The 27,906-nt window shown below is 36.2% G+C and overlaps 1 protein-coding gene across 1 annotated transcript in view; it reads left to right on the plus strand.

Annotated features, from left to right (window-relative positions):
- Positions 1 to 1,913: 1,913 nt before the first annotated feature.
- The window catches only part of LOC145686221 (uncharacterized), a 307,734-nt gene continuing 281,741 nt past the window's right edge, over positions 1,914 to 27,906 (plus strand). The window contains exon 1 of the mRNA XM_081759284.1: positions 1,914 to 2,177. Within this exon, the coding sequence (XP_081615410.1) occupies positions 2,097 to 2,177 (81 nt within the window). The 5' untranslated portion in view covers positions 1,914 to 2,096. The remainder of the gene's footprint in view (positions 2,178 to 27,906) is intronic.

A 27,906-nucleotide genomic window follows, 5' to 3' on the forward strand; every position in this document is an offset into this window, starting at 1 on the left:
AAAGTAAGTAAATGATTTCTATTGCGGGATGAGGGCTAGTAGCTCTTTTCTTGGGCTAGTAAAATTTTGTTGCTTATTTGCATCCCTGCACTTGAGTGTCTGCTTCAATAACACTGCTCATATCTACACTATACTGTTTTACTACAGTGTCAATTCGACGTAACTTTAATACAAGCCACTTCACCCCAAGACTCGCTTCACACGTAGTGACTCTAATATGTTAATTTATGGCATTAAGAATTTCGTATGGTATCATATTTTAGGTAAACATACTGGCATTAATGATATACTCAGTTCTTTCATTAGAAAATTCAGTATTACTACCTTCTGCATTTTTCGGATATATGCCATAAATATACAGTGCCAAGAACACAAACCAAGCTCTGCTAGGTAGCCACTAAAGAGCATAAATGCAATACTCTCTGGAGTCCTGACACTAAGCGGTCCACATTTTTTTGTAACTATCGCTTGAAATACTGTATGATTACTGTTGATGCCATCTAATTAACAAGATTAGTAATAAACACAGGTGGAAGGTACACAAACGTTACAAAGGGGTTTCTACTACGATGCAAGTCCCAGAATAGAAGCAAAAATAAAATAAAATAAAATAAAATAAAAATAAAAAATAAAATAAAATAAAATAAAATAAAATAAAATAAAATAAAAATAAAAAATAAAATAAAATAAAATAAAATAAAATAAAAATAAAAAGCAGAGGTGCACATATGTGCAACTATGGATTGAAGAGGATACAACCGAGTCTGGGCAGGGCAAAGCCGGTGGGTACGTGGCGCGAGACCGTGACTGCGTAGGGAGCAGGTTCATAAATGGGGGTGTCGCAACAAAAATATTTACATATTTCTTCTGTATATTTTAAAAACCTACTGTCACATTTAAGAAGTAATTAAGAAGTTACCTTGCACTGGAACATTTCAATCACTTTAGAAGTTCAGTTCTGCTGTTACAAGAATACAGTTTGGAATACGTTTTAGAACATTATTACACATGTAAGATTTCTAATGTTTTAATTACTTACAGTTTAATTTCTTATTGCTCTTCTAAAACAAGAAAAGAAAAGGAAGAAAAAAGAAAAACATTACATATTTCTTCCATAAAGTTTACGGATTTGTGCTTCCTAAAGCATATTTTAATCACGCTCTATCCTAGCCATAGGAGCTAAGTACACGGCTCTGATTGATTGAAGTTATCGACTTCTTACCACGTAGCATACATATAGCAGAAATCAAACAACTGGTCCTGTTGGTTATGGTGGCTGAGCGTACTCGCTCAAGGGGTTAGTATGAATATTCGCTCTTAGCGTGGGTTCAAACCCAGCCCACACAAAGTCTTCTTTTAAATTTTCATAACACTTTTTTTCATTAAAATAAGACGAAAATAATACTCCAATTAGTTATTTACTTATGTTACGCGTGCAGTTTTGTTATACAAATCAGTATTTTAAGTAGTGGTAGTACCAACAACAGTAGTAGTAGTAGGAACGGGTTAGAAGCCTCGCAGGGCTCGTTTTGTTCCAGCTTGACCACCATGATATTAATTTTATCTCCGCTGCTTCTTCAGTTTCAACAAATGGACAAATTTCTTCTATTACTATAATACACAATACATGCACCACAAGGTTTGGATAATCGCAAACTGCAACCAATCAGAAACCTGTATTTAGTTCCTATGGGTAGAGTCGAGCGTGAAAAAATATTATTGCCTAAAATTGGGTAGAGCAATTTCGTTTCAAAGTTTTAAATCTAAACTCTACGTTGTGAAATATTTGCTAACTGCATTGGATATGGAAGCTCATACAATGGTATCAACCAAGGTATATAAAATAACGGTATCAACCACAATCCATTGATGAGTAGTGGCAAAGTAGGACGCGTATATTATCGACAGTCATACAAAGCACAATATTCAAATGAAAAAGAACAATGGAATTATATCAGTGTTTGTAAACAACCGTTAAAACTGTATACATGAAATAAAATGCTAAAGTTTTACTATAGAAATGCAAAGGAAGATTACTACATCTCCTAATACCAATTAGCTGCAAGAAGTAACACCTTAGTAGAGATAATGTTAAAATGGGTCCCAAGAACGGAGGAAAACAGAATGGCGGGGACAAAAACTGGCAAGAGGGACTGAACGCAGCAGTTATCAATGAGGTAGGGCGTACAATACTTCATATTTCCTTCAATATGAAAGTACTGATTTGGTTTATGTTGCCAACTCTTTGGACAATATACTGGAAAATCTTTGATTGTAAAGGAAAATTATTGGGTTATAGTTAAGGATCCGTACTTCTCATTTAGGGAAGGACGAGAAACGCCATACTTTCAGGAATTATTCATTGACTATCTAGAATGTTAAAAAGTAGGTAACAGACTGAGTTCTTGTCCTTGTACTTAGGGTGTTTTTCTAGGAATATCTCTTTTTTTATATCGTATGGGAATAATAATGTGACCTTGTACTTAGTGTATGACTATGTGGGAGGATTTGAAAACACATATCGCATGTCCCGTGCACGTGGATACTTCTTACTGTTGCAATACGTAGAAAAATGATTCTATTTGGTGTACAAGTAGTAATAGAACACAGAAGAAACGGAGATCACACTGTATTCTTACTCCATGTTGGAGTGTGAATACAACATGGTCTGGGTTTATTGTGTGTTCTATTATCACTTATACATGATATAGAATCATTTCTGTAGGTAGTGCAACAGTAAGATGTATCCTCGTGCACGGGTGATGAGAAGTAGCTGTTCTTAACTATTACCAATTATTGTATCAAATTTTCGTAACTGAATATGCTGAAGGTAATAGTGGAATTATTACTAGAGGAAACGAATAAAAGGTATTGAATTGATCGTGGCCTAGAAAGCTGTGTTTGATTCTTGGAAATAGCTCATATTGTTCGGGTTCCATGTTAAGCTCAGCTTAAGTTTAAAGTTACCCCTCCAGTTTCAAACCTACAAAAAGGCAATTAAAACATTACATGTTATTACATTAGATTAGGATAGGTTAGGTTAGTTTAGGTTAGGATTGGTTAGTTTAAGTTAGGTGAGGTTACCCGGTAAGTCTTTAGTTAGACTAGAACAGTGACTAGTACCGGTTTTCATAGAAGCTTCAATTATCACTTAAATTCAATAATTCGTGGCTCTCATAAGAAATTAATAGATTCCCTTCATTATTCTTATATAATTCTGTAAAACTCAATTCGAAAATATCACATTCGACGGACCGATTCGCCATCCTATACGACTACCATGCTGCTGAATCATCGAAACCGCCCGCGCCTTGCGTATAGTATCAACTTCTACATACCTTTTCCCGTATGAAACATAAGTTTACTGGCAAACTTGAACACCTAAACATCATATAAGAACCCAAAATCATTGTTTCTTACCTCATTTCTGCTGTAAATTTTCCTATTTTTTATAAAAAACGGAGGAGGGGCTCTAAACTTAACCCTTAAGTTCTAATGGAACAGGTAAAAAATGGAAAGGGTTAGTTAAGTCTCTTCGTTTTGTGTAGGTGGACGTCTTACAAAGCCTCGGTGCTGAATGAGACCCTAACCTCTAAATCATCTCACCGGTGTTTTTTTAAGTGTTCTGAATTATTGTTTTGAGATAGTCTCCTGCTTTTGCGGTACCCTAACGCTTTATTCTACACGTATTCTACATGTACCCTTTCGTTACTTTAACCTGGGGTTGAGGTTCGTAGGTGGATTGCGAGAGGAATATATAGGGGCCGCCAACAGAAGTTAAAGTGATAAATGTAAATATGACATAGTAACGAAAAAAATATGTTTTACACATTATTTCGAATTTCTTATTTTGATAGGCGTATTTTATTTATACAGATTATACTGATTTTTTTTTTATTTTTTCTGTTGTTTTGAAATAAAATGGTGAATCGGAATTGATGTTTTCTGCAGATTCCGTAAATGAGCTTTAAAGTTGTGTATTACGTCGGGTTTTGTCACAAATCACGAATATGTGAAAATTAAACAAACACGCTTTTGAATTTTATTAATATATATGTTAACGTTTAATGAAGCACTTTGCGACAGCTTTAAGCAGAGACAGTAAATGCATGCAGTATCTTGGTGTTAAGCTTCCATCAATTGTAACGGCCCTATATAAACGATTCTACAATTGTATCATTAGTACAAGTTACTACTTACCTCTTGTAATTCTTTTGTATTTGGCAACCCTGCCGAAACATCATGTTCGCGGGTTCGCGCAAGGGATTCTGGGTACTCGAAGCTGAACAAGAAGACGCAATGGTAACATTAACTTTTGTGTGTTAGCAAAAACTATGTCAAATCTCTATTTACATTGGCCATCGTCACATTTAAAAGTGTGTTTGCTCTACTTCATGCTCTAGTGAGCTGCTTCACATGTTTTTCATATGTGCCACTAATCTGCTTAGTATAAAACTCTAAATGGAGTTGGGTAATACTCATTAGCCCTAGCTACCACGTGAGCCATCATTGTGTAGGTGCACGTTTTTAGGTTGGACTGTATCCTGTTATATCATCATATTCTGATATCTAGTGTGAACCATTCTTAAAGCAGTTTGGTTATCATGCTTCTAGTGGCCTGTATTTTTAACTTGCATATTGAACTAATGTACTTAATGTCCAGCTAAATTTTTAGCAGCGGGGCCCCCAACTCATTCGCAATGTCCGTGAAGCGAGGCGAAAGTAAACATTCTCTTCATCTGTACTATTCAGTGATATCCGTGCCTTTATGTAATATGGAAGCATCAAGAGTTTATAGTAACTTCGCCAGTAATAATATAACACTCTGGGAGTGGAATCCAGATCATCGTTATCATTGTGAGTTATTTGAGTGGCAAGTATGGCTACAGAGTTATCATTTGTTCATACTAATTCTGCTCATGCTGTTTAGCCACTTAATCGCACGTAACCTTGTAATCTCTGTGATTCACCATTTTTGGGTGGCTATTCAAGAAGTTAAGAACCTATTATCGCTCCAAATGGTTAAAGTGGAACTCTGTGCATAGGCTCACACATGAAGTGTTAATCAATAAGAGTTGATATATATATATATATGTTTTCATTAATCCACTATTTGTGATCTGTACAAAGTGTTCAGTTCCTATATTATCGTTATGATGTTATAATCTTACTACCTATCAGTTAGACTTCAGTTTATAATCCTAAATAAGCATATTATCATCGTTTTCCAAGCTGTCCAGTGAACGTCATGGATTGGGTGCACACCAGCTCCCACCTGCCCAGACCGGGTTGTGTAAACGTGAAGAAATCTTCTTGCGTCTAATCTTCTAGGCCACATAATTTAAAGGAACCTCTCCACAACAGTGATCATTTATTTTGTCCAAGTTTCTGTGCATTGTGTGTGTTTTGAGCAGCAGTCAGTGTGTATATCATTTATTGTTCTATTGGAATGTGTTCCGTTAATAGTGAGAGTGCATTTGTGAAAGGTATAATAATTTCTGCTTGTTTAATACCTGTCAAAGGGGTAAGTACCCTGTGTTATGAGTGCCCGCCTTCGTAGCAGGCTAACCATAATTCTGCTTTGTACAGAATTATCTTTACTATTGTTGATTCATGGAATCGTGTTTACATAGCACCCTTATGTGGATTTGCTGATGCACGTCTTAAGAATGTATTTTCTACAAATGTCTATTAGCACTTATCAATGCTGGAGTACGTCATAGGAATACCACTTGCTACATGAATGTCTAGTTAACCGCTATTCATTGAGTTTATCACTGTCTGAAACATGAATACGTTTTTTCGTATTTAAGAGGCACTTGGCCATCTAGCACAAGTTGATCAGGGATGTTGTTCTTTTGGTTTGCTATGTTAAGGTCACCATGGCATTAACTTTGTCAGTTCATATTGATCACTTTATGGTCTTTCCCTTTTAATTTCCGTTCGGGTGTGCCACTACATGACGATTACATGGGTTTTTGTTAATCAGATCATTATGTCTACATAATTATGACGTTCATTTGTGCCTAGTATCTTGACCGAGGCTTGGTTTTTAGCAACTCGTTGTCCGGTCTATTTATAATGTTTCACGACTACATTTGTCTAATTTGTCCATTCTTAGCCCACTTTTATGTCCTCATTCAGTTAGGACAAGTCATTTGTTTTATGTTTATATGCGAAGTATGAAACTCTATCTAGCATGATGTTTCTTTGGGGTTCATTATTGCTATGGTAGTTACTCATAAGTATGTCATGTTGCATTTTTAAGTATTACATAATTGGTGTAAACCCGACTAGTCGTGGTAAGTAAGTCTATATTCTGCTCGAGCCATTTATCCTATTATCTGTTAAAGTCATAATAAATTACTCATTATGCCATTTTATTATATATATATATATACATATATTTTCCCAATATTTTTGATGTGTGTATTTAATCACGTATCATTATTTTCAACTAAGGTGTAGCTATATTGGGGGTGTAAGTTAATTCAGTTATGCACCTGAATAAGTTACGAAGTATAACATTGCAGAGGGTTCTCAGAAGTCAGTCGCAATTGTAATCTCAGTATAATTTTGTTGTCATATTTGGCAAGATCGACTACTCTTAAATTGTGATAATTCTTTCAGTTAAATAAATGTTGCAACACCCTACCATAAGTGTTATATTTGTGAGACCAACACTACTGTCTCTTCTTTCAGTGTTTGCATTCTCATGAGATACGCATAGGTAAGGAAATCACAGCACAAGGGAAGGGCTGTTTTCTGTGCACTCGTAGAGTGTGCAGGGGGCAGTCTCGCACATGTTGGATTCGTTTGCCGTTGTACTAAAGTTTTTTTTCTTTTCTTTTTTTTGTTTTGTTATTATCGCATTACTTTAGCGCAGTTTATTCCGGTGTTAGCATCTTGCTTTATTCTTCTCCTGTGTTATAGTTTGATCACAGGTGGCGACCCCTACCATATATTTATCATCTCAGTGCTCCGGTACTGAGCAATCAAACTTAGCTGTAGCCTGCCAGGGATTGGGCCCTCTGGGGCGCTACAGCGGGTTTGTTTGTTTTTGGCGACCTGATCGCCAGGATATCAGCTGGTACCTTTTGATTTTTCTTGTGTTTTAGTGGTTTCTATTTTTATTTCTCTATATAGGATCTTGCCGGTATCGTATTGCAATCTTGTTTATCAGTATCTTGTACATTTTGTATATTTCTTAGCTTCCGAAGATGGATACCGTCATCTCTGAATCTTTCATAAAAAAAGAACCTTGCTGTTTTAGCTAACTTTCATTGTAGGTGAAGTGCAGCGCTCTTTGTTGACAATGTCGGATTGGGTTGGGGACCCGCATCATATATCAGTGAAGTAAAAGTCAATTGAGCGTTTAACGTCAGATTAACTATTTTTTCAGTGTATTCTTTTAATTTTAATGCATGTGTTAAACTGTTAGTGCCAGAATGAACAAGTCTAAGAGGAAAGCTCGTCAGTGTGGCCATTCAGGCACTTTATTAGAGTGTACTTCCTGTAATACTTGGTACTGTAAACAGTGTTCAGGTTTAAGTGAGGAAGCTTTTGCCGAGAAGGGCAAGCCCAATGTTTCGTGGGATTGTAATTCATGTTTGGTACAATTCCCCGGAGTAGCAGATAATACTATTGAAATAGATTATATAAACGCTGGATCTTTAGTGGAGAAGAGTCAAAGCGGAAGTAGTAGTGAAATTGGTGTTGCTTCTAATTTTTCTGAGCTACTAGCACAGCTCACTACCCAAATAAATTCTATAAAAGTGGTTGTGACGGAAGAAACATCGCAGCTTAGGTCAGATGTAGTCAACGAAACTTCCCAACTAAAAGTGGCGGTAACCGAAGAAGTTTCGCAGGTTAAAGCAACAGTGATTTCTGAAATTTCCGAAGTTGTAGAGAAGGAAATGTCCGAGTTGAAGGACACCGTGGATCGTCATATTAAAGAACAGGATGCTCGTATAGCAGCCTTGAGTAACCAATTGGAGAATAATACGGCGGAATTGAATCATCAACTGGAAGTGGTGAATGAGAATTTAGCCTCTCAGGAAGAAACCTTGCTTAGTTGCTTAAGGGACAATAGTATGTGTAAGCGTCAATTGGAAGCGTTGTCTGCCCAAGTGAAAGAAATTCATCAGACCAGCAACTCCTGTCTAGGACTACGGGACGAACTTGAAGGCTTGAAGGAGAAGGTTGACAGCCTTTTTGATCAAGATTATGACGAAGAAGTGGAAGAGCAAATTAACCAGCTCAATTCTGATGTTGTTGGTGTGGAGCGTAGACACTTCACAGACTTTGAAAGATTTTTAGGTCTTGTTAAGCCTAGCACTTGTGAAGGTAGTAGCCAATCTGAAATTCCAGTGGTTGTTTCTAGTCCTTTGATTGGAACTACTTCCGTAACCACTACCTCTTGTCTTCGCCCTGCCCAAGGCAATCTGTCCCAGGTACAGCATTTCTTTAACAATACTAGCTGTGTTTCCACTGCTTCTTTTCATGGTATGCCGCATAGTCATTGTACTCATTCTCAGCCTAGTCATGATAAAGGTTTGAACGGTCGGAAAGCTGATAGTTTTCCTAGTTATGAACGAAATAATTTATTCAACTCTTCTCTTTCTCAGCATGCTAAGGATAGAAATGACTTGCCATGTGTTTCGTCCGTCAATATTGGTCGAGGTGACTCTGTCTACCCAAGAACTTCCAACGTGGAACCAGATGTTCCCTCTTTTCTGTCCAATGGTTGTCCACTGTCTAGTGTTAATGGTAACAACAACAATGGTCATGGTTCAAAATCTTTACGTTTGTCAGACTTAAGTCATTTTCCTGAGTTTACAGGTAATGTGTTGGAGATTTCCCCACTTGATTTCTTGCAACAATTAGAACAGAATTTTAAGCTGTTGAATCTTGATCCCGAATACCAAGTGTTAGTTGCTATGAGAGCCATGAAAGATTCTGCTGCTTGTTGGATTTCGCAAGTCTCGGATCAAATTCATTCATATCATGACTTTAAACGTCTTTTCTTGTCGCAGTATCTAAATCCAAAGGTCTGTAGGGCTCAGTGGAGATATTTGTTGTCCACCAAGTATAACCCCAGCATTCACGGAAAAGCTTCTGAATTTGTATGGAAACTTTCTAAAGGTTTGAGAATGCTTAAGAATAATATGTCACAAATAAAGTTAGTAGATTATCTAATTGATACACTACCTCCAGAATATCAATTTACTTTAAGTCAAGTAGAAATCACTTCTGTCTCTGAACTCGCCGAGCGCCTAATGAGACTAGAAGTACCTGATAAGACTAAGTTGCTAAACAGTCCTCTAATGTCTTTAGAATCATTTACTTTTAAGCGTAAAGCAGGTAATGATAATGACACTCCTAGTAAGAGTAAGAAACGCAATGTGCATTTCGATGTTAACCTTGCTACTACTATGATTAATGAAAACAATAATGAACAAGGTAGTTCTAGTGCTAGCTCTAATTCTGAAAATAAAGTACCTACTAAAGAGAAATGGGCTCAAGTGGGATACGCCAATGTAAAGGATTACTTAGGCAATAATCCTCCTGGCAGTAACAATAACAATAGTAGTAACAATAATGTCAATTTTAGGCGTAATAATCGTAGAAGGTTTGGTTTTGGTAATCGTAATAGTAACAATAGTAGTAATAATTTCAGTAATAGACAAGGTAATAATGGTTTTCAAGCCAGACAAAATAATCGCAATGTCAGAAGGGTCAACGTCAGAAATCGTAGTATTAATAATGGCTTTACCAGAAACACTAATAATCAATCAGGAAATTCTTGTGAACAGACTGAACCTATTTCCTCTTGTTGTAATTGTAGTCATTGTCCTAACTTTATAAACAATCATGAAAGTAGGGGTGTAAATTCACAAACTGCCTCTGAGCCTTATGCTCAATGTAATGCAACTTTAAATTAACAGGGCAGACTCCTGATTGGTCGCCTGGAGCCCGCCAAGATTGTAGTCAGCGACCAGAAGCTATGTTATCTAACAGAACTAATGGTACCTGGTTCACTCAGTCTCCTCTTCAAGTTTATTTTATTCTAAATGAAAATTCTCATGATAGTGTTAATGAAAATAGCACCTTCGTAAAGTCACCTTATCTGTCAGGCCAGATAGCCGGTTTATCTCTATCTTGTATAATCGATAGTGGTTGTGAGGCTAATCTTTTGAGTTATGATAATTGGAAAAGGATTGTAGAAGTGTTGCCTACCGCCAAATTAGTGCCGGCCAAGCATATAACTTTGCAAGCTTTTGTGGGTGATAATAAACATCGCGTCAAAGGTCAAAAGACTTTGTATTTGGAATTTTCCGGTCATGTTCTCGAAGTTCCTTTCTTCATTGTGGAGGATATGAAGTCAGACGTTCTCCTAGGAACTCCTTTCTTGAGTAGATACAGCTGTGTTGGGGATTTTGCTAACCGCACTCTTTCCTTCAAAGACTTAGATGGCAAGCCAGCCAAATTGAATCTGAACTCCTTATGGATAAGTTCAGTAGAACCAGAACCTTTAATACAAGAAGTGAATCAAGAAGATGATTATTTGGTACCTATAAGCGAAATTCGAAATACCATCCTGTCCAGAACCGACCTAACCGAGGACGTTAAGTCCAGATTAGTGGATCTGTTAATTCGTTACAGGGAGTTATTTTCCGAGCGACCTAGACCAGTAAAAATAAAGCCTCTGAAGATTGAGCTCACTGATAATGAGCCAGTGGTACCCGATAGCCTACTCAATGTGGGAGCCATTCAGAAAACTCTTGCAGAAATGGCTGGAATGGGGAGTGATTGAAGAAAGATTGTCACCTTATTTAAACCCTGTGCACTGTGTCTACAAGGCAGACAAGCAGTCTATTAGACCCACATTGGATTTAAGATGTCTGAATAGGAAGGTAATATCTGCTAATGTGCGCGTGGAGCCCATACAAGACATTTTGGCTCGCCTTAAAGGTTCTATGGTGTTTTCCTCATTTGATTGTAAAGATGGATATTATTGTCTACCCTTGGAAGAAGAATCCTACGAGAAGACAGCTTTCTTGTTTGAAGGAAGACAATATTGCTTTCGTTACCTAGTGATGGGACTGAAATCTGCTACAAGTTTGTTTCAGTTCGTTATGAATAGTATCTTCGACCTGTCCACAAAACATTTTGTCTCCTGTTATTTAGACGACCTTCTTTGTTTTTCTCCCTCTATAGAACAACACTTCAAGCATCTCGAATTTATCCTGTATACGTTAAACAAGTTGAACTTTTCTTTAAATTTTCGTAAATGTAGATTCTTGTTTCCCGAACTGTTATTCCTAGGACACATCATATCTGGCGGAGAAGTTAAAGTCAACGCCAAGCTGAATGAAACTATTAGAAATTTTCCTGTACCAAGAACTCGTAAGCAGTTACGTCAATTTTTGGGTATAGCCAATTGGCGTCGCAAATTCATTAACAATTACGCCGAATTAACCGAAGATTTGGTGCATCTTCTACGCAAGGAAGTGAAATTTCATTTCGGTCCAAAACAACTGGAAGCTTTTGAATCACTAAAGCGAGAGTTAATTTCTCCTCCTGCCTTAGCATTGCCTGACATGAGTAAAACTTCACATTTTTTCAGATTCCTCTGCCATAGCCATTGGCGGATATATTGGTCAGTTCGAAGGTGACGAATTTAGAGTTATTTCGTATGCCAGTAGACGTATTAAACCCACTGAAATGTCATTGTCTATTTTCCAGACAGAATTATTAGCAGTAGTATTTCTCTGTGAGAGGTTCGCAGATTACATTCTTGGTAGAGAAACTGTTGTCCATACAGACAACAAGGCCATAACCCATCTTAGAACTATACGTAATTTAGACGCTAGAACCACTAGATTATTACTAAAACTTCAGGATTACAACTTACAATTCGAACATTTATCCTCTGGTGAGAACTATATTGCTGATGTCATTTCGCGTAATCCTCCTGATGAGGATGAGTCTGTTAATGCTATGTACATGGTGAATGTTGTGTTCAGAAATTTAACTCAATCCTCTTTCTTACAGCTAATGTCTAAAGAACAGCAGAACGATGCTTTTGTCAGTAAATGTTTAACTAAATTGGAAGAAGGTAATTTAAATTATTGTAAACATTTAAATTTAGTGTATGTTAAGCAATCTAATGTTTGGAAATTAATCATTCCTAAAAGTTTAGTGCATGTAGTAATAGACGAAATTCATAAGGAAGCGCATTTTGGATCCAGGAAATGTTACTTGCATTGTAGAAAGCTTTTCTATTGGCCGAATATGAAGCGTGACATTGCTAAATTTATAAACGACTGTGAAATTTGCGCTACAACTAAACCATGTTCTCAGGCCAAAGTACACCAAATTTGCCATGTGGAGGCTGACCGCCCACATTGTAAATTAAGTGTAGACCTTATAGGGCGTTTGCCAAAGAGTAACTCTTATTCGTACATATTATCTGTCTTAGATGTCTATAGTAAATTTCTTGTGTTGTATCCAGTAAGGAATGCTAATGCCAAAGAGATTATTTCTATTTTTACTAAAAGGTATTTTTACCACTATCCGATTCCCCAGGAACTTATCACTGACAGGGGAGCACAGTTCGTTTGTTGCTTGTGGCGTCGTTTCTGTCGCAGGAATGGCATTCAACATTTGTTATTGAGCCCGTACAATCCAAAATCTAACCCTGTAGAAAGATACCATTCAGAAGTTTCTCGTTTGTTAAGGGTATTTATTAACAAAGATCATACTCAATGGAGTCAAAAATTATCAGAGGTTCAGTCACTGTTAAATAACTCTGTATCTCTTACTACTGGTTACGCTCCTTCAGAGCTTTTTCTAAATTTTTCAGCGCTAGATAATTTCAAGAAAGAATTAGATTGGCCTTCAGAGTTTGGTGAAGTGGACCACAAATTTAGGCATCAATCAGTATTGTTAAATACAAGGAAAAGTCTTAGAAAAAATAATTCTAAAGTAAAAACTAAAGGTGTCGAAATTAAAATTGGTGATCTTGTTTTCGTAAAGAATCAGAAGCATAGCTCTATGATGGATAAGACTATTAGCAAATTTTTCTTGAAATATTTGGGTCCATTTTTGGTCATAGGTGTAGAGAATAATGCAGTAAGCTTGGTAAATTTAAATAATGAATGGATTGGCACTCATAATTTAGATAATGTTAAATTGTTTATCTGTTCCTTGGAAAAGCGCCAAGAATTGTTGGTGAATACGTACTTATAAAAAAAGGAAAAAAAACTGTTTGGTCAAAGTTTTTTTTTCAACCAGGGCGAGGTTGTAACGGCCCTATATAAACGATTCTACAATTGTATCATTAGTACAAGTTACTACTTACCTCTTGTAATTCTTTTGTATTTGGCAACCCTGCCGAAACATCATGTTCGCGGGTTCGCGCAAGGGATTCTGGGTACTCGAAGCTGAACAAGAAGACGCAATGGTAACATTAACTTTTGTGTGTTAGCAAAAACTATGTCAAATCTCTATTTACATTGGCCATCGTCACATTTAAAAGTGTGTTTGCTCTACTTCATGCTCTAGTGAGCTGCTTCACATGTTTTTCATATGTGCCACTAATCTGCTTAGTATAAAACTCTAAATGGAGTTGGGTAATACTCATTAGCCCTAGCTACCACGTGAGCCATCATTGTGTAGGTGCACGTTTTTAGGTTGGACTGTATCCTGTTATATCATCATATTCTGATATCTAGTGTGAACCATTCTTAAAGCAGTTTGGTTATCATGCTTCTAGTGGCCTGTATTTTTAACTTGCATATTGAACTAATGTACTTAATGTCCAGCTAAATTTTTAGCAGCGGGGCCCCCAACTCATTCGCAATGTCCGTGAAGCGAGGCGAAAGTAAACATTCTCTTCATCTGTACTATTCAGTGATATCCGTGCCTTTATGTAATATGGAAGCATCAAGAGTTTATAGTAACTTCGCCAGTAATAATATAACACTCTGGGAGTGGAATCCAGATCATCGTTATCATTGTGAGTTATTTGAGTGGCAAGTATGGCTACAGAGTTATCATTTGTTCATACTAATTCTGCTCATGCTGTTTAGCCACTTAATCGCACGTAACCTTGTAATCTATGTGATCCATCATTTTTGGGTGGCTATTCAAGAAGTTAAGAACCTATTATCGCTCCAAATGGTTAAAGTGGAACTCTGTGCATAGGCTCACACATGAAGTGTTAATCAATAAGAGTTGATATATATATATATATGTTTTCATTAATCCACTATTTGTGATCTGTACAAAGTGTTCAGTTCCTATATTATCGTTATGATGTTATAATCTTACTACCTATCAGTTAGACTTCAGTTTATAATCCTAAATAAGCATATTATTATCGTTTTCCAAGCTGTCCAGTGAACGTCATGGATTGGGTGCACACCAGCTCCCACCTGCCCAGACCGGGTTGTGTAAACGTGAAGAAATCTTCTTGTGTCTAATCTTCTAGGCCACATAATTTAAAGGAACCGCTCCACAACAGTGATCATTTATTTTGTCCAAGTTTCTGTGCATTGTGTGTGTTTTGAGCAGCAGTCAGTGTGTATATCATTTATTGTTCTATTGGAATGTGTTCCGTTAATAGTGAGAGTGCATTTGTGAAAGGTATAATAATTTCTGCTTGTTTAATACCTGTCAAAGGGGTAAGTACCCTGTGTTATGAGTGCCCGCCTTCGTAGCAGGCTAACCATAATTCTGCTTTGTACAGAATTATCTTTACTATTGTTGATTCATGGAATCGTGTTTACATAGCACCCTTATGTGGATTTGCTGATGCACGTCTTAAGAATGTATTTTCTACAAATGTCTATTAGCACTTATCAATGCTGGAGTACGTCATAGGAATACCACTTGCTACATGAATGTCTAGTTAACCGCTATTCATTGAGTTTATCACTGTCTGAAACATGAATACGTTTTTTCGTATTTAAGAGGCACTTGGCCATCTAGCACAAGTTGATCAGGGATGTTGTTCTTTTGGTTTGCTATGTTAAGGTCACCATGGCATTAACTTTGTCAGTTCATATTGATCACTTTATGGTCTTTCCCTTTTAATTTCCGTTCGGGTGTGCCACTACATGACGATTACATGGGTTTTTGTTAATCAGATCATTATGTCTACATAATTATGACGTTCATTTGTGCCTAGTATCTTGACCGAGGCTTGGTTTTTAGCAACTCGTTGTCCGGTCTATTTATAATGTTTCACGACTACATTTGTCTAATTTGTCCATTCTTAGCCCACTTTTATGTCCTCATTCAGTTAGGACAAGTCATTTGTTTTATGTTTATATGGGAAGTATGAAACTCTATCTAGCATGATGTTTCTTTGGGGTTCATTATTGCTATGGTAGTTACTCATAAGTATGTCATGTTGCATTTTTAAGTATTACATAATTGGTGTAAACCCGACTAGTCGTGGTAAGTAAGTCTATATTCTGCTCGAGCCATTTATCCTATTATCTGTTAAAGTCATAATAAATTACTCATTATGCCATTTTATTATATATATATATATATATACATATATTTTCCCAATATTTTTGATGTGTGTGTTTAATCACGTATCATTATTTTCAACTAAGGTGTAGCTATATTGGGGGTGTAAGTTAATTCAGTTATGCACCTGAATAAGTTACGAAGTATAACATTGCAGAGGGTTCTCAGAAGTCAGTCGCAATTGTAATCTCAGTATAATTTTGTTGTCATATTTGGCAAGATCGACTACTCTTAAATTGTGATAATTCTTTCAGTTAAATAAATGTTGCAACACCCTACCATAAGTGTTATATTTGTGAGACCAACACTACTGTCTCTTCTTTCAGTGTTTGCATTCTCATGAGATACGCATAGGTAAGGAAATCACAGCACAAGGGAAGGGCTGTTTTCTGTGCACTCGTAGAGTGTGCAGGGGGCAGTCTCGCACATGTTGGATTCGTTTGCCGTTGTACTAAAGTTTTTTTTCTTTTCTTTTTTTTTTGTTTTGTTATTATCGCATTACTTTAGCGCAGTTTGTTCCGGTGTTAGCATCTTGCTTTATTCTTCTCCTGTGTTATAGTTTGATCACAGGTGGCGACCCCTACCATATATTTATCATCTCAGTGCTCCGGTACTGAGCAATCAAACTTAGCTGTAGCCTGCCAGGGATTGGGCCCTCTGGGGCGCTACACAATCACGTCTGAAAAAATCAAAGCTGGCATTTTTACAGGTAGACAAATAAGAAAATTGATGGCGGACAAAACATTCGAAAAAACTATGAGAGATAGAATTACTAGCATGGACTGCATTTAGAAATCGAATTGCAAGCATGGTACAAAACTTTTCGGGAACTCGAAGGCTGCAAATTACAACATTTTAGTCGACGAGATGTTGGGGTCTTATAAACTGCTTGGCTGCAACATGAGCGTAAAAGTGCACTTTCTTTATACTCATCTAAATTATTTTTCTGACAATCTTGGTGATTTTACGGAAGAACATGGCGAGCGTTTCCATCAGGACATTTAAGTGATGAAAAAGAGATACCAGGGATGTTAAACTATCCATATGATGACCGACTATTGTTGAATGTTAAAAAGAGACTATAATACGAAGAACACCGAAAAAAAATAAAGAAGTTTCAAGTGGAGCCCAGAGGTAAATATTAAGTATGTATGCTTTGAAATATGTATTTATGGCCATACACAATCATTCCGTCCACCTAGAATGCTATTGAACATGTTACAAACGTTACCATATATCAACATTATTTAAAAAGTACACGATTTTCACATTTTCGTAATTTGTGGAAAAACTTGACGTAATACAACATTTTGAAGATCATTTTCGAAATGTGCGGAGAAAATTCATCCAGATACACCTCTTCACTTCAAAACAACAAAACCTTGCATATTACTGTTATTGTCATAGTTATTGTCAAATATAGCAAAAATATTAAACAAATAAAGAATCGTTTTTAAAAAATAATTGAAATGACAGAAAATAAAACTCGTGAAAAAACTATTGGAGGTTTTCTCAATATAGAGGTTAGCATGAAACCTGAGCCTGGTGTGAATTAACTAGGCTTCAGAAGCGATGAGTAGCAATAATAAAAAGCTTATTACAAACGTAAGTTACTTGTAGGTGTCACTGGCAGAAGGATGTAATACAAGCCTTCTAACCTCTGTATTACCCACCTGCCTTTCTCACTTGCTATCGTTCTTCCAATTTCCCGCATATCGTGATGGACACGAAACAAATCTCTTGGTGCAAATGTACTGTACCTAGAAAGTTACAAAATTGTTAGGCGTAATATAACAATGGTTTTACACGTGCTTGTTCTTGTTTAGATAAAGCAAGCGTCTACCAACTGAATATAGCATGGTGACGTATTACCAACTGAATATATGACGTATTACCTAGAAATATGTTGGGATGAAATACGTAAAAATGAAGTTTGAAATCGTTGTAATTTTCATGGTCTAAATAATAGTTAATAACATGAATTGCTCTGTATGTAATGTGTAGCATTTCTCTTGTAATAATTGTAGTATTTTGTATTTGGCGCTAGTGATGACTTCAGGTGTTTCCTGGAGAGAATTTCTCACCCGAACTACGAATGCTCCCATCCTCAGGCCATATCTCCAATTGTGTTCAATATGAATTATCCGTATTTTTCAGTAGCGTAGCGTGGTATTCCGAAATGGGGATGCCAAAGTTAGTCACTAGTCACAATACTACTAAAATCAGCAATACTACTAAAATCACCACTACCGTGTGACAAGAAAACTCGGCCCCGCTGTTGAATGAACATTGTTTCCAGTATAGTTCCCTTTGTTTCTTTCTGGTGCGCAGCTTCTTTCTCCGCATACCATACTTCAATCTTGTTCTTTAAAAAGTCGCCCCTAGAAATTTGTTAGGCCTATCTTGAGTCCGGAACTCAGACGCCCATTCGTGAATATGGACCTGAGTGTATACGTATATCATTTGAAGATGCAAATAGAAAGCACTTAAACCAACTCTGGGGACCTGTTTCTGTGTATGTAATTCGTTGTCAGATATCCAGATACGGAAGGCAGGGGCGCAAATCTGTCTTCAGCATTCGGGGAACGGGTAAGACCGTTCCCATTTTTTTTTTAAGTGATGTTCAAAATATTTATGAAGTTGAAAAACAATGCTGTAGAGGATCAGAGGAGCAGAGTTGTCTTCAACAGTGGGAGAAGGGCAGATTTGAGGGAGGAGGGCATATTTGAGGCTTATTCCGGGAGGAGGGGAGATGAGATTCATATTACGGTAGATGAATCTGATTTCTGAGGTGAATCTGTTGTATTTTATATACCAGGCGATGTAGATGAAATTGTGATACGTATCAGTACCGTGAACACATTCTGAAATCTGAATACATGCATATTTATAATTGATATGTTTCTATTTACGCATCCGCAATGATCCACATTAAAATTTTAGGGCACTTGTTTTGTAATAATATAAATAATGACTTCCCCAAAACTATGAAAGAAAATCAACTATGTATGGCGCAACAATACTCTTATTTGAGCAAAATTGTGATGATCACAATAGCATTATAGGAATCGTTACAGGAATTAAACAAGTAGCTGCAAATAGACTAACAATAATTAATGACAATGAAATATTAAAGTCTACGATTCTTTTTTAAAAATAAAACAAGTCAAGGGACATCAATTTCATTTTGCTTTCCTTTGTGGCAGTTGGATAAAAATCATCACAATTTCAAATCGGATAGTTGGGGGGGGGGAGTGCCCCTGTTCCAAGATTGGAGGGGACATGTCCTCCTCATTTCCCCGGGATATGTGCCAGTGACTGAAGGTCCCAAGCAATCCTTACGAGGGGCTAGGAGTACTGACATTCTTGGTCTACCACAGCGTTTCCCAACCGGTGTGCCGTGAATGGGCTGCTGGTGTGCCACGAGAAATCGAAACAAAATTATTAATTTTATAGCAATCAAATTGCAAAACGTTAGGAAAAATGTATATTTGTGTTTCACATTTTTATGAAACTCTACTATGAATCTACTATTTTAAGTTTCATATTGGGTTATTATTCTATGCATTTCTAATGTTGAAAAAAGTATTTGGTATCATTGTTATGACCACTATTGCTTCTTTATTGTTGCAGACTATTTCGTAACTTGAAAATTTAAAATATCATTCAATCCTTTCGACAAATTACCTGCATTTGTGTTTTAAATGTAAAAGAGATTTGTTTGTTCGTTCGTTATTTAGCGATCTTCCTTCTTAGTAGAAGGTTGGATCCAGTTTTTAAAAAGAAAGCGTATTTTTTAAAACCTGAGTTCAATATTTCATTGCAATTGCTTTCTATTTTTAAATTAGAATGAAAAATAAGAATAATAATTTACCACGAGGAAAACCCAGTGATAGAGCTTTCTTCTCTGTGAGAAGATGATCAATAATCACAGAAAAAATACCACTGAGTTTCATATTTACAAATAATAATATCTATAAGTGTGCCGCGAGAATCCAAGTAACACCCGTAGTGTGCCGCAAGTTGAAAAAGGTTGGGAAACGCTGGTCTACCAGATGGGTGACAGTGATTCTACAGAATGCTTTATATTTACGCTTGTGTGTGTGAGCTCCCTCAAAGAGTTTCTGGCCACGCCACTCGACATACTATGTATTTATGATGAAGATTAATAGTTTGTCTTTAATTACGATGCATTTAATTACGATTAAAGCATAATTATTTTTATACTATTATTTACATAACCGGCATGCTTCAAAAAGGCATTGAATTAACCATTTTTGTTTTGTTCTATCTCCTTGACGTTAGCGCTCGTACTTTCTGTACAGAAACTATAACTTAGTTCAAGATATATTGAGTTGGAAATACTTGAATATGCCAGCGTATATCTAAAGCAAAATGTAGAGTTGTAAGGGATGAAGAGAGTAGTAGCTGGGCATGCGCATTCGACAGAAAGCAGACGAAAACCACGTTGCTTGCAGTAGGCCTGGATGCCCAAGGAACATAGCATACGACAAGAGGAAAGACAGAAAATGTGCATCTGAGTGACGCGCATGCGTAGGTTCTACTTGTCAAAGTAAGGCGAGAGAGGACATTCAGAAGATTGCAGTGGAAATAATTGTGATAATTACAAGCAAACAATTTATATACAATGAAATACGTATTTTTTCTTAGTAACAGGGGATGCCGGGCATACCGGCGTTCCCTTACGCTACGCCGCTGGTATTTTTGCAATATATTTAATCCCCCGTACACTGAAATCCCCCTCCAGAGAAAAGCTTTCGAAATCATCACTGGCATGCAGAGCATATTACGAGAATTTACTAACAGTGGTCGAAGTGAGACGGTATGCGGTGGTATGGCATACCGCCTCTGGTTTTTCAGTAATGAGGACATACCGTCTCTGGTTTTTCAGTGATCAAGACAATATTTAAATAGCCGGTATGTTGAGTCAAAATCATAATAAAACATACCGCCTCTGCTTTTTCCCACTTCCAACACTGTTTACCAGTATTACCCCCTGCTACGAAGGAAAACAATTTCATATTAGACGAGTTCTCTCACCTGGGTCGTTCGGTAATTTGAAAGTTGAAAGAAGCTTCTTCTTCTTTTTACTGTAAGGCGCTCCTATCTATGTTTCGGGGACAAACATGTTTGTTGTTTCGGCAATGATCTTTGTGCCAAACACAAATGTCACAAACTATTTTATCATAAATAAGAAAGGTTGTAGATTGTGATACTTAAGTTTGTCCTTACATAAGGCTCAAACTTTCTCTCTCCCTGTTGATTTAGTGGCTAGTTCGTGTGACTTTGGAGCACCCCAAAATAGTACGCAGCAGGGAGAGAGAAGAAACATGACAACAGATTACCTCGTGGATGAAGTTAAATTTACATTGAAGTTGCAAAACCCGATCATGACGTATTGTCACGTGGTACTAGTCCAACTTCCCATACTTTCACATTTTATACTTTCAACCAATGCATAGAATCCTTAATAAAAATATCCCGTGTGTATTGTACTTGATTACTGATTTGTGTCATTCATGACAATCAAAAGTTCAAACTTCGTATTTGCCTCGGTTTCTTGGCTTGGTAAGATGCATTCAATTTTCTTATATAATATTTTCAAAACAAATATTACTATACTCCACAGAGTTCATTTTTTCCCTTTCTGCTTTCATGGAAGAAGGGATCTTTTACGACACTGAATACCACAAAATTTCAAATGACCAAGAATTTCTAAATTGTCGAACATTCGGAAATGGATAGCCAAGAAACGTAGACAAATATATGTAGATCCCAGGGTGGTAGGGATCTCCAACATTAAGGGCAGCCTCAAGCATTATGTTCATTAGGGGACCTTTCGGCTGCGGAGGACCTGAGACCAGTTTCACCACCAACACTTATGCCAATAGTCAAAGTAAGAATTTTGATTAACGTCTCAGAATAGGATATGGCGTATTAAGAAAACTATAATTTCCCTTGTTTGATCATCTCCATATATTAATAACATAATCCTTGTTTCTGCAAGAAAATCCAATTTAGGGTGCTGTTAAATATCTATGTTAATGACAAGATTAACAAGAATCATAGAATATTATACCAGAAATAAAGTAGGACTTTATTAATTGAACTGAAAGTAATTTGAATCTGAAATGGAACACGGTTTTGTGAGTAAATCCAATGTGGTTTTACGTTTTTGACCCAAATATTTTATTGCTTTTGTGTTTTAGACATTTCATAGTATATACACTTACGATCTACTTTATACGTACATTTTTCTTATACTCCTACAACGCACGATAAAGATGTTTGTAAATATGTATTGCAACATTGTAATGTTTTATATGTGGAGACAAAGTACACAGGAATGTAGACTGTTCTCTCTCAACCTTTTATTACAAAGCTCTGATAATACAAAGTTCCTTTTAAGAAGCTGGCTCCAAAGACTTGTATATATGTCCCTTATTCTAGTAATTAGGAAATGATATGAAGGGTGATCAGTTATGAGACTCTTCGACCCAGAACAGTCGAGAAAGTGCGTAGATTTGGCAGGATGTCACAACTCAATGCAGTCGGATCGGGATGCTGAAGGCTGAGTGCAGCCGAGAGAGGTGAGGACTCTCCAGGTCTACAGCAACAGAGAGAGGGATGATAAGACCCATAGCAGCCAAGAGAGCTAATTAGGAACACCAATGTCCAGAGCAGCCGAGAGAAGGTTAGTATGTATTTCCAAGGTCCAGAGCAACCAAGAAAGGGTGATCAGCCCCACGCAGACTTAAGTCGATGTTCCTCCTTTTGCATGGAATTTTCGGGTGATTCGACCTTCTTTGTGGCTGGCCCTGTTGTCTTCCTTCTTCGGTCCACGTCATGGTTTGTTGATACTTGATGTGCCATCTGCTTGCTGCTGTTGATGATTAACATGTGGTTGGGATATTGCAATATGCACTTGTTTTAAAGAATACAATTGGACAAGGTATCCTTATTAGTAATAGAATTAGTGAATATGAGAGCACTGCTGTCCGGTGAGAATATTGAGTTTTAAGAGGGAGCATATAACCTGTATTCTAATTTTTTGAAGAGAACATTATAACAGAATTAGGACAGTCATGTATGGGATCCTGTTTGAATCTCTGTCCCTTTGATTACGGGCAATGAATGTAATTTTTTATGTAACGTTTATATATATATATATATATATATATATATATATATATATATATATATGCTTATAAAAATCTAACTAAAAAGCATTTAATAATTTAAAGACTGAAAACATTGGTAAATTTATGGAATCTGAAGAGCCAATATTTTGACACTTTTAGTTGATTACAAATGTCAAATGAGTCTCCAGATGAAAATAACCTTCTTTCTTGTTGATCACAATTGAGGACCGTTTTAGCAAAACTGAACTAATGCCATTTACAAAATTTTACAGAAGAGATTTCTTTAAAATTTTACGTAATATCATTGACTCAAAAGATTTCAAAAATTTAATACTGGTCATCCATGCAGATAGGGATTGATGAAGGAATAATTGAAGTTCATCACTAACTGCCTTTCTTGAAAAAAGTTACAAAGTACAAATTTTTACAAAACTCAACACATTCACTTTTTCATACGTTTCTTCTTTATTTTATTAAGCCAAGTAGTATAAATATAAATTATAAGCACTTAAATTCAGTGGTCCTTAAGTATATTATATTTTGTAGATAATATCAGAATAAAAAGTTAACATTGTATTATAAATGTATATTTTTCCTTTAAGTTGACACATGAACAGATGTTTCCACAGTTACAAAATCTGTTTCTCACATTTTAAACCTTCTATGAAACTCGTAGTCATATATTGAAATGACAACTAAAGCAATAGTACATAATACAATGTTAGGGCTTTTTAATGCTGTGTAAAAACAACATAGAAACACAGTCCTCTTAATGTAAAGGTTCTTCATAATACAGAATTTTGTCTTCAGTATCACTAGCGTTCCCTCCTACAACTTTTGAATAGAAGTGTTTACTTTCCTCTGAGTCATTGTCAAAACAAAACATCAACTTCTTAATGTAATTAGCTTTAGTTTTGCATGCATGATTCACTGATGGAAGCTGAGATGCTTCAAACATTAGTAAAGCACTTCTCTTTCCAGATAAGCACCTCAACGTCTATGGGTGAAGAAAAGTAAGTATTTTGAAAAAGACATTGCGCCCTGGTCTCAGTTTTATTTATTTATTTATTTTATTATTTTTTTTTTTTTACATAAAGCAGTAATCTTGATTCAGATATCTTAAAATGCAATTTGGCTTTCATTGAACGTTTGGAGATTGTTTTCATATCGTAACTATACCAGTTTTTATCCCAAACATTAGCCTTCCTAAACTTTCCCAAAATTTCTGAGGGCAGAGTGATTGTTTCGTGTTTTCTTAGTTCTTTTTCAATAAGACCAAAAGCTCTCTCAGAAAAAAAAGTCATGCCCACCAAAGGCGCCCATGTTGTGGTTTCCAAGGGGGACAAATATAAGCGACGTTTCAAATATAGTTTCAAATTTTGCTGTAACTAATGTAAACATTCTATTGGGTTTTCAATATTCCCAAGTACAATTTCCTCTTGGGAGGCAAGCACCCCACCTTGCTCCCCCTGATGGGCGCCCATGATGCCCACGTATTGGGAAATAATCTTGAAAAACGGAGATAATTGTAGAATCTTGAAAAATGGAGATATCGAGTTTTGTGAAAATTTGCTATATTCAGGCACCTTTTACAACGGCAAATATTCAGTTTCGTCGTATTTTCTGTTAGCCACTGTGTGAAGCTCACATTAAAGTACCAGAAATCCGTTAAAAACGCATTTTGAAAAAATGGCGTTTCGCAGGAAGGTATTGTACCTACACTAAAATTACATGTAGAATGAGTCTATACTTGAAATTATGAATTGTTGTTTGATCCCTGTTCCTTTGATTACAAGCAATGAATGTTGTTTGGTGTTTAATTTTTGTGAATTTATGGAAATTAGCCTTCGACTAAATTTCCTTTTCTTGTTCTGTTTTCATTACTCGTCATAAGATTATGATTTCACTTAAATATGTGTAATAATGTCTCATATAGTTTCCTAAATAATGTTAGGCCAGGAGTTCAAGTGCAACTATTAATTGTGTAACAGTTAGTAACATAATTGAGTTTTAAGAAATTATAAAGTATTATAACACTCAAGCATGCAGATGATACGTAAATATAAGTCTGATCAATGTGATTTGGACAAATTGAAAACTGAACAACTATGATCAAAGGATTGGTAACGTATATTATCAAACAGGTCTGAGCGCAGCAGTAGCGAAACAGTAGGACTAGGATTTGTCAATTATAGCCTATCGCTACAAGAGCATATTGTAAAATTCTCTCAATTTATGGAAGGTAGAGCAATTATTGTATACGGGAATTTGGACTTTCCCATCACATTTTATTATAAAAGATCTTCTTAAATACAGAAATATATTACAATAAGTAGTTCCTCTAATAATTTTAGGTAAGAAAGTGGAAGGAACTCAATGACCAGGCGTCGTAGGGCTTTTGTAGGCGAGGTTCCTCTCTTTGACCGGGCGTCGTGAGAGAGAAAGGGATCCCAATGGCCGTACGCATCATGGCTTAAGGATAGGTATCTCTCAATTGACCAAGCGTCGTGAGAGGGAAGGTGGATCCAATGGTTGGGCGCCTTAGGGCTTTAGGTGGTTTGATCAACATAGATAGATTGATGCTTGTTGAGGCGTGCTTCTGTCTTTTATCCTAAACAGTCGGCTACCTTCGGTGATCTCAGTCTTCCCGACTACTGGCGATTGTGGGTGACTCCTCTTCGGTACTGTCGTCTGCGTTGTATTTGTTTACTGTTAACACGTGTAGTACACACATGGTTATCACATGATGTAAAGACATGCAGAACCTTACAATATTATCTGTAATACGAGAATCTAAATAAATGATATGTTTATTATTTATACAATGAAACTACGATTGACTCGTAAAATCATGTAATTACTGTTGTAACGTAATTACGTTTAGTTCAGTTCGTTAAGTTAAACGTCAGAATTCGTTACTCATTGTTGCCGAGAACATATCTATGAAATATTATACAGAGTATTTCAAAACAACATTGACAACATTTTGGAGAAGATTTCTGACACTAAGATAAGACAAAAAGTATAAACCAATCTAGGTGCACAAATGCTTCCTTTCGAAGTTATAGGCTGCCGAAAACTTGAAAAAATGAACTTGAAAGTCGGGTCAAGACTTCACTTAGGAACTAATAGGTGAACTATCCAAACATACATGTATTAGAATCCTAATGTACTCACGCAACAATTTTTATGGAGGAAGTTTGGCTACGTTCATATAATTTGAAGTACTCATCAAGTACCTCTATAAAAATTGTTGCGGAAGTACCGCAGGATTCTGAAACTTGGATATTTGAATATTGCACATACCAGTTAGTAAGTGAAGTCTTGACCGACTACGGTAGGTCCCATGGTTTTGGAGTTATGGACCTTGAAAGTTTATTTTTTTTATGTTTACGGCAGTCTATAACTCCGAAAAGAAGCATTTGTGTACCCAGATTGGTATATACTTTTTGTTTTATCTTGGTGTAAGGAATCACCTCCCAACGTTGTCAGTGTTGTTTTGAAACACCTTGTATACTGTAGAATGCTTAAAATAGTGTAGTTGTTCTTCTAATTAACTCAATCTTGTTATTTAGTTCCCAGAAAGAGTACTGGATCCCAAAATTTCTGAAGTCCCCCCATTTGTTGGTTTGTCAAGTCCCCCCCATGATAATTAAAAGAGCATTACAGTACGCACTTTCACAAGCACAGCTGCAAATACACGACTTCCACTTCAACCAATGTCTGTGGAGAAAAGTGTATTAAAATGTGTACTGCTTTGGCACACCTGTCTATAGATAAAGTCTATGGCGATTGGCTATATACTCAAAAAGACACAATTCAATAGTAAATTGCAGCAATTTTATAATTATTTTGTAGTCCAACTCGCAGAACTCAACTTTCACTCCAGAGATTTGGAATTGTCATAACACTGTTATTAGTAAGAATGTTTTGCGGATCACCTAGGAGTAGTGTCAAAATCTTTGAGGAAATGATATGGTTTTGGTCTCAAGGATTATAACTAAGAAAGCATTAAAACATTCTGTTATGCTCATGTTTGGAGGTCAAATGGAAAGTTCTAATCCCATTACCGCTCTGACAACGCCAATATATATATAATTACCAATATATATTATTGCATAAGTGTGCATATGTGTTTGAGCGCATGTTAATACCAGTTTACTTATTTTAAAAATATCATTGATTAAAATTCTGATAATTTTATATCGGTATTAATAGTAAAACACAACACTATTTATTATTTTAATAATTGAACGTTTCTACCAATACTGCTGGGTTGACCTTTTCCAGCCCTCGTGCAACAGACGATGCATGTTGTATCTTCCGAGTGAGCGACTAACATGTACTACTATGAGCAAAATAAATGACGCGTCTCTTTATTTTGAAGTTTTTTGAAAATATCTCCGTTTTCTTTATATGTTCGAAATTTCGGAAGGTTTCCCCAGCAGGACAGGTTAATAACAAACGCTTTTTAATATTTGTGTTAGATATTAGCTTAAAATAAATAAATTAGAAGCAAAAAACATTAAATCGACAGAAATCTCGAGAATTAACAACTCCGCTAAAGTGGGAAATTTTCAAGAACGCGAGGGAATTCTGCAGTTCAACACGAAGCAGCGACATCTATGTCATTGAGAGAAACGTGGATTAGATCTACAAATGAAATTTTTTCGAAATATTTCTAATATGTCTTATTATATGCATTATTAGCGAACTCCAAATATATGAATCTATGCTAAGTACTAACGTATAGATTGAGCAAATAGTGGAAATTGCCGATGGAAAAGGACGAATTGTTAGCACAATCGTAATGAAAAATCGTCTTTACTGTAGAACAGGTTCAGTTCACGTAAGTAAACGAATAGATCAGTTAGTTAAAGCAACGAGCCTGTATGCCAAAGTTAGTGGGTTCGAACCCCATAGAAGTGCTGTTGTCATTTTTATAACTACGGTTATTTTATTTATTTTTTATTTGGGAAAGAATCAAATTGTAACATATGTGTAAAACTCATGACGATACCAAAAAAAGAGAAAATATCGTTGTCGCATTTGCATTAGTGTCTCTAATTTTTGTTTGCAAACATTTTCGTAATTATTTCCCCTGTGCTTACTGCTCACTACATGCTCACTGATGCATAACGAATGTTTTTCAGTAAATGTTAATTCTAACTTGGAGAATTTTATAAAGTTTCACAAT

This window comes from Thermobia domestica, chromosome 5 (assembly GCF_964235325.1).
Source record: "Thermobia domestica chromosome 5, izTheDome1.hap1.1, whole genome shotgun sequence".
NCBI classification, from domain to species: Eukaryota; Metazoa; Arthropoda; class Insecta; order Zygentoma; family Lepismatidae; genus Thermobia; species Thermobia domestica.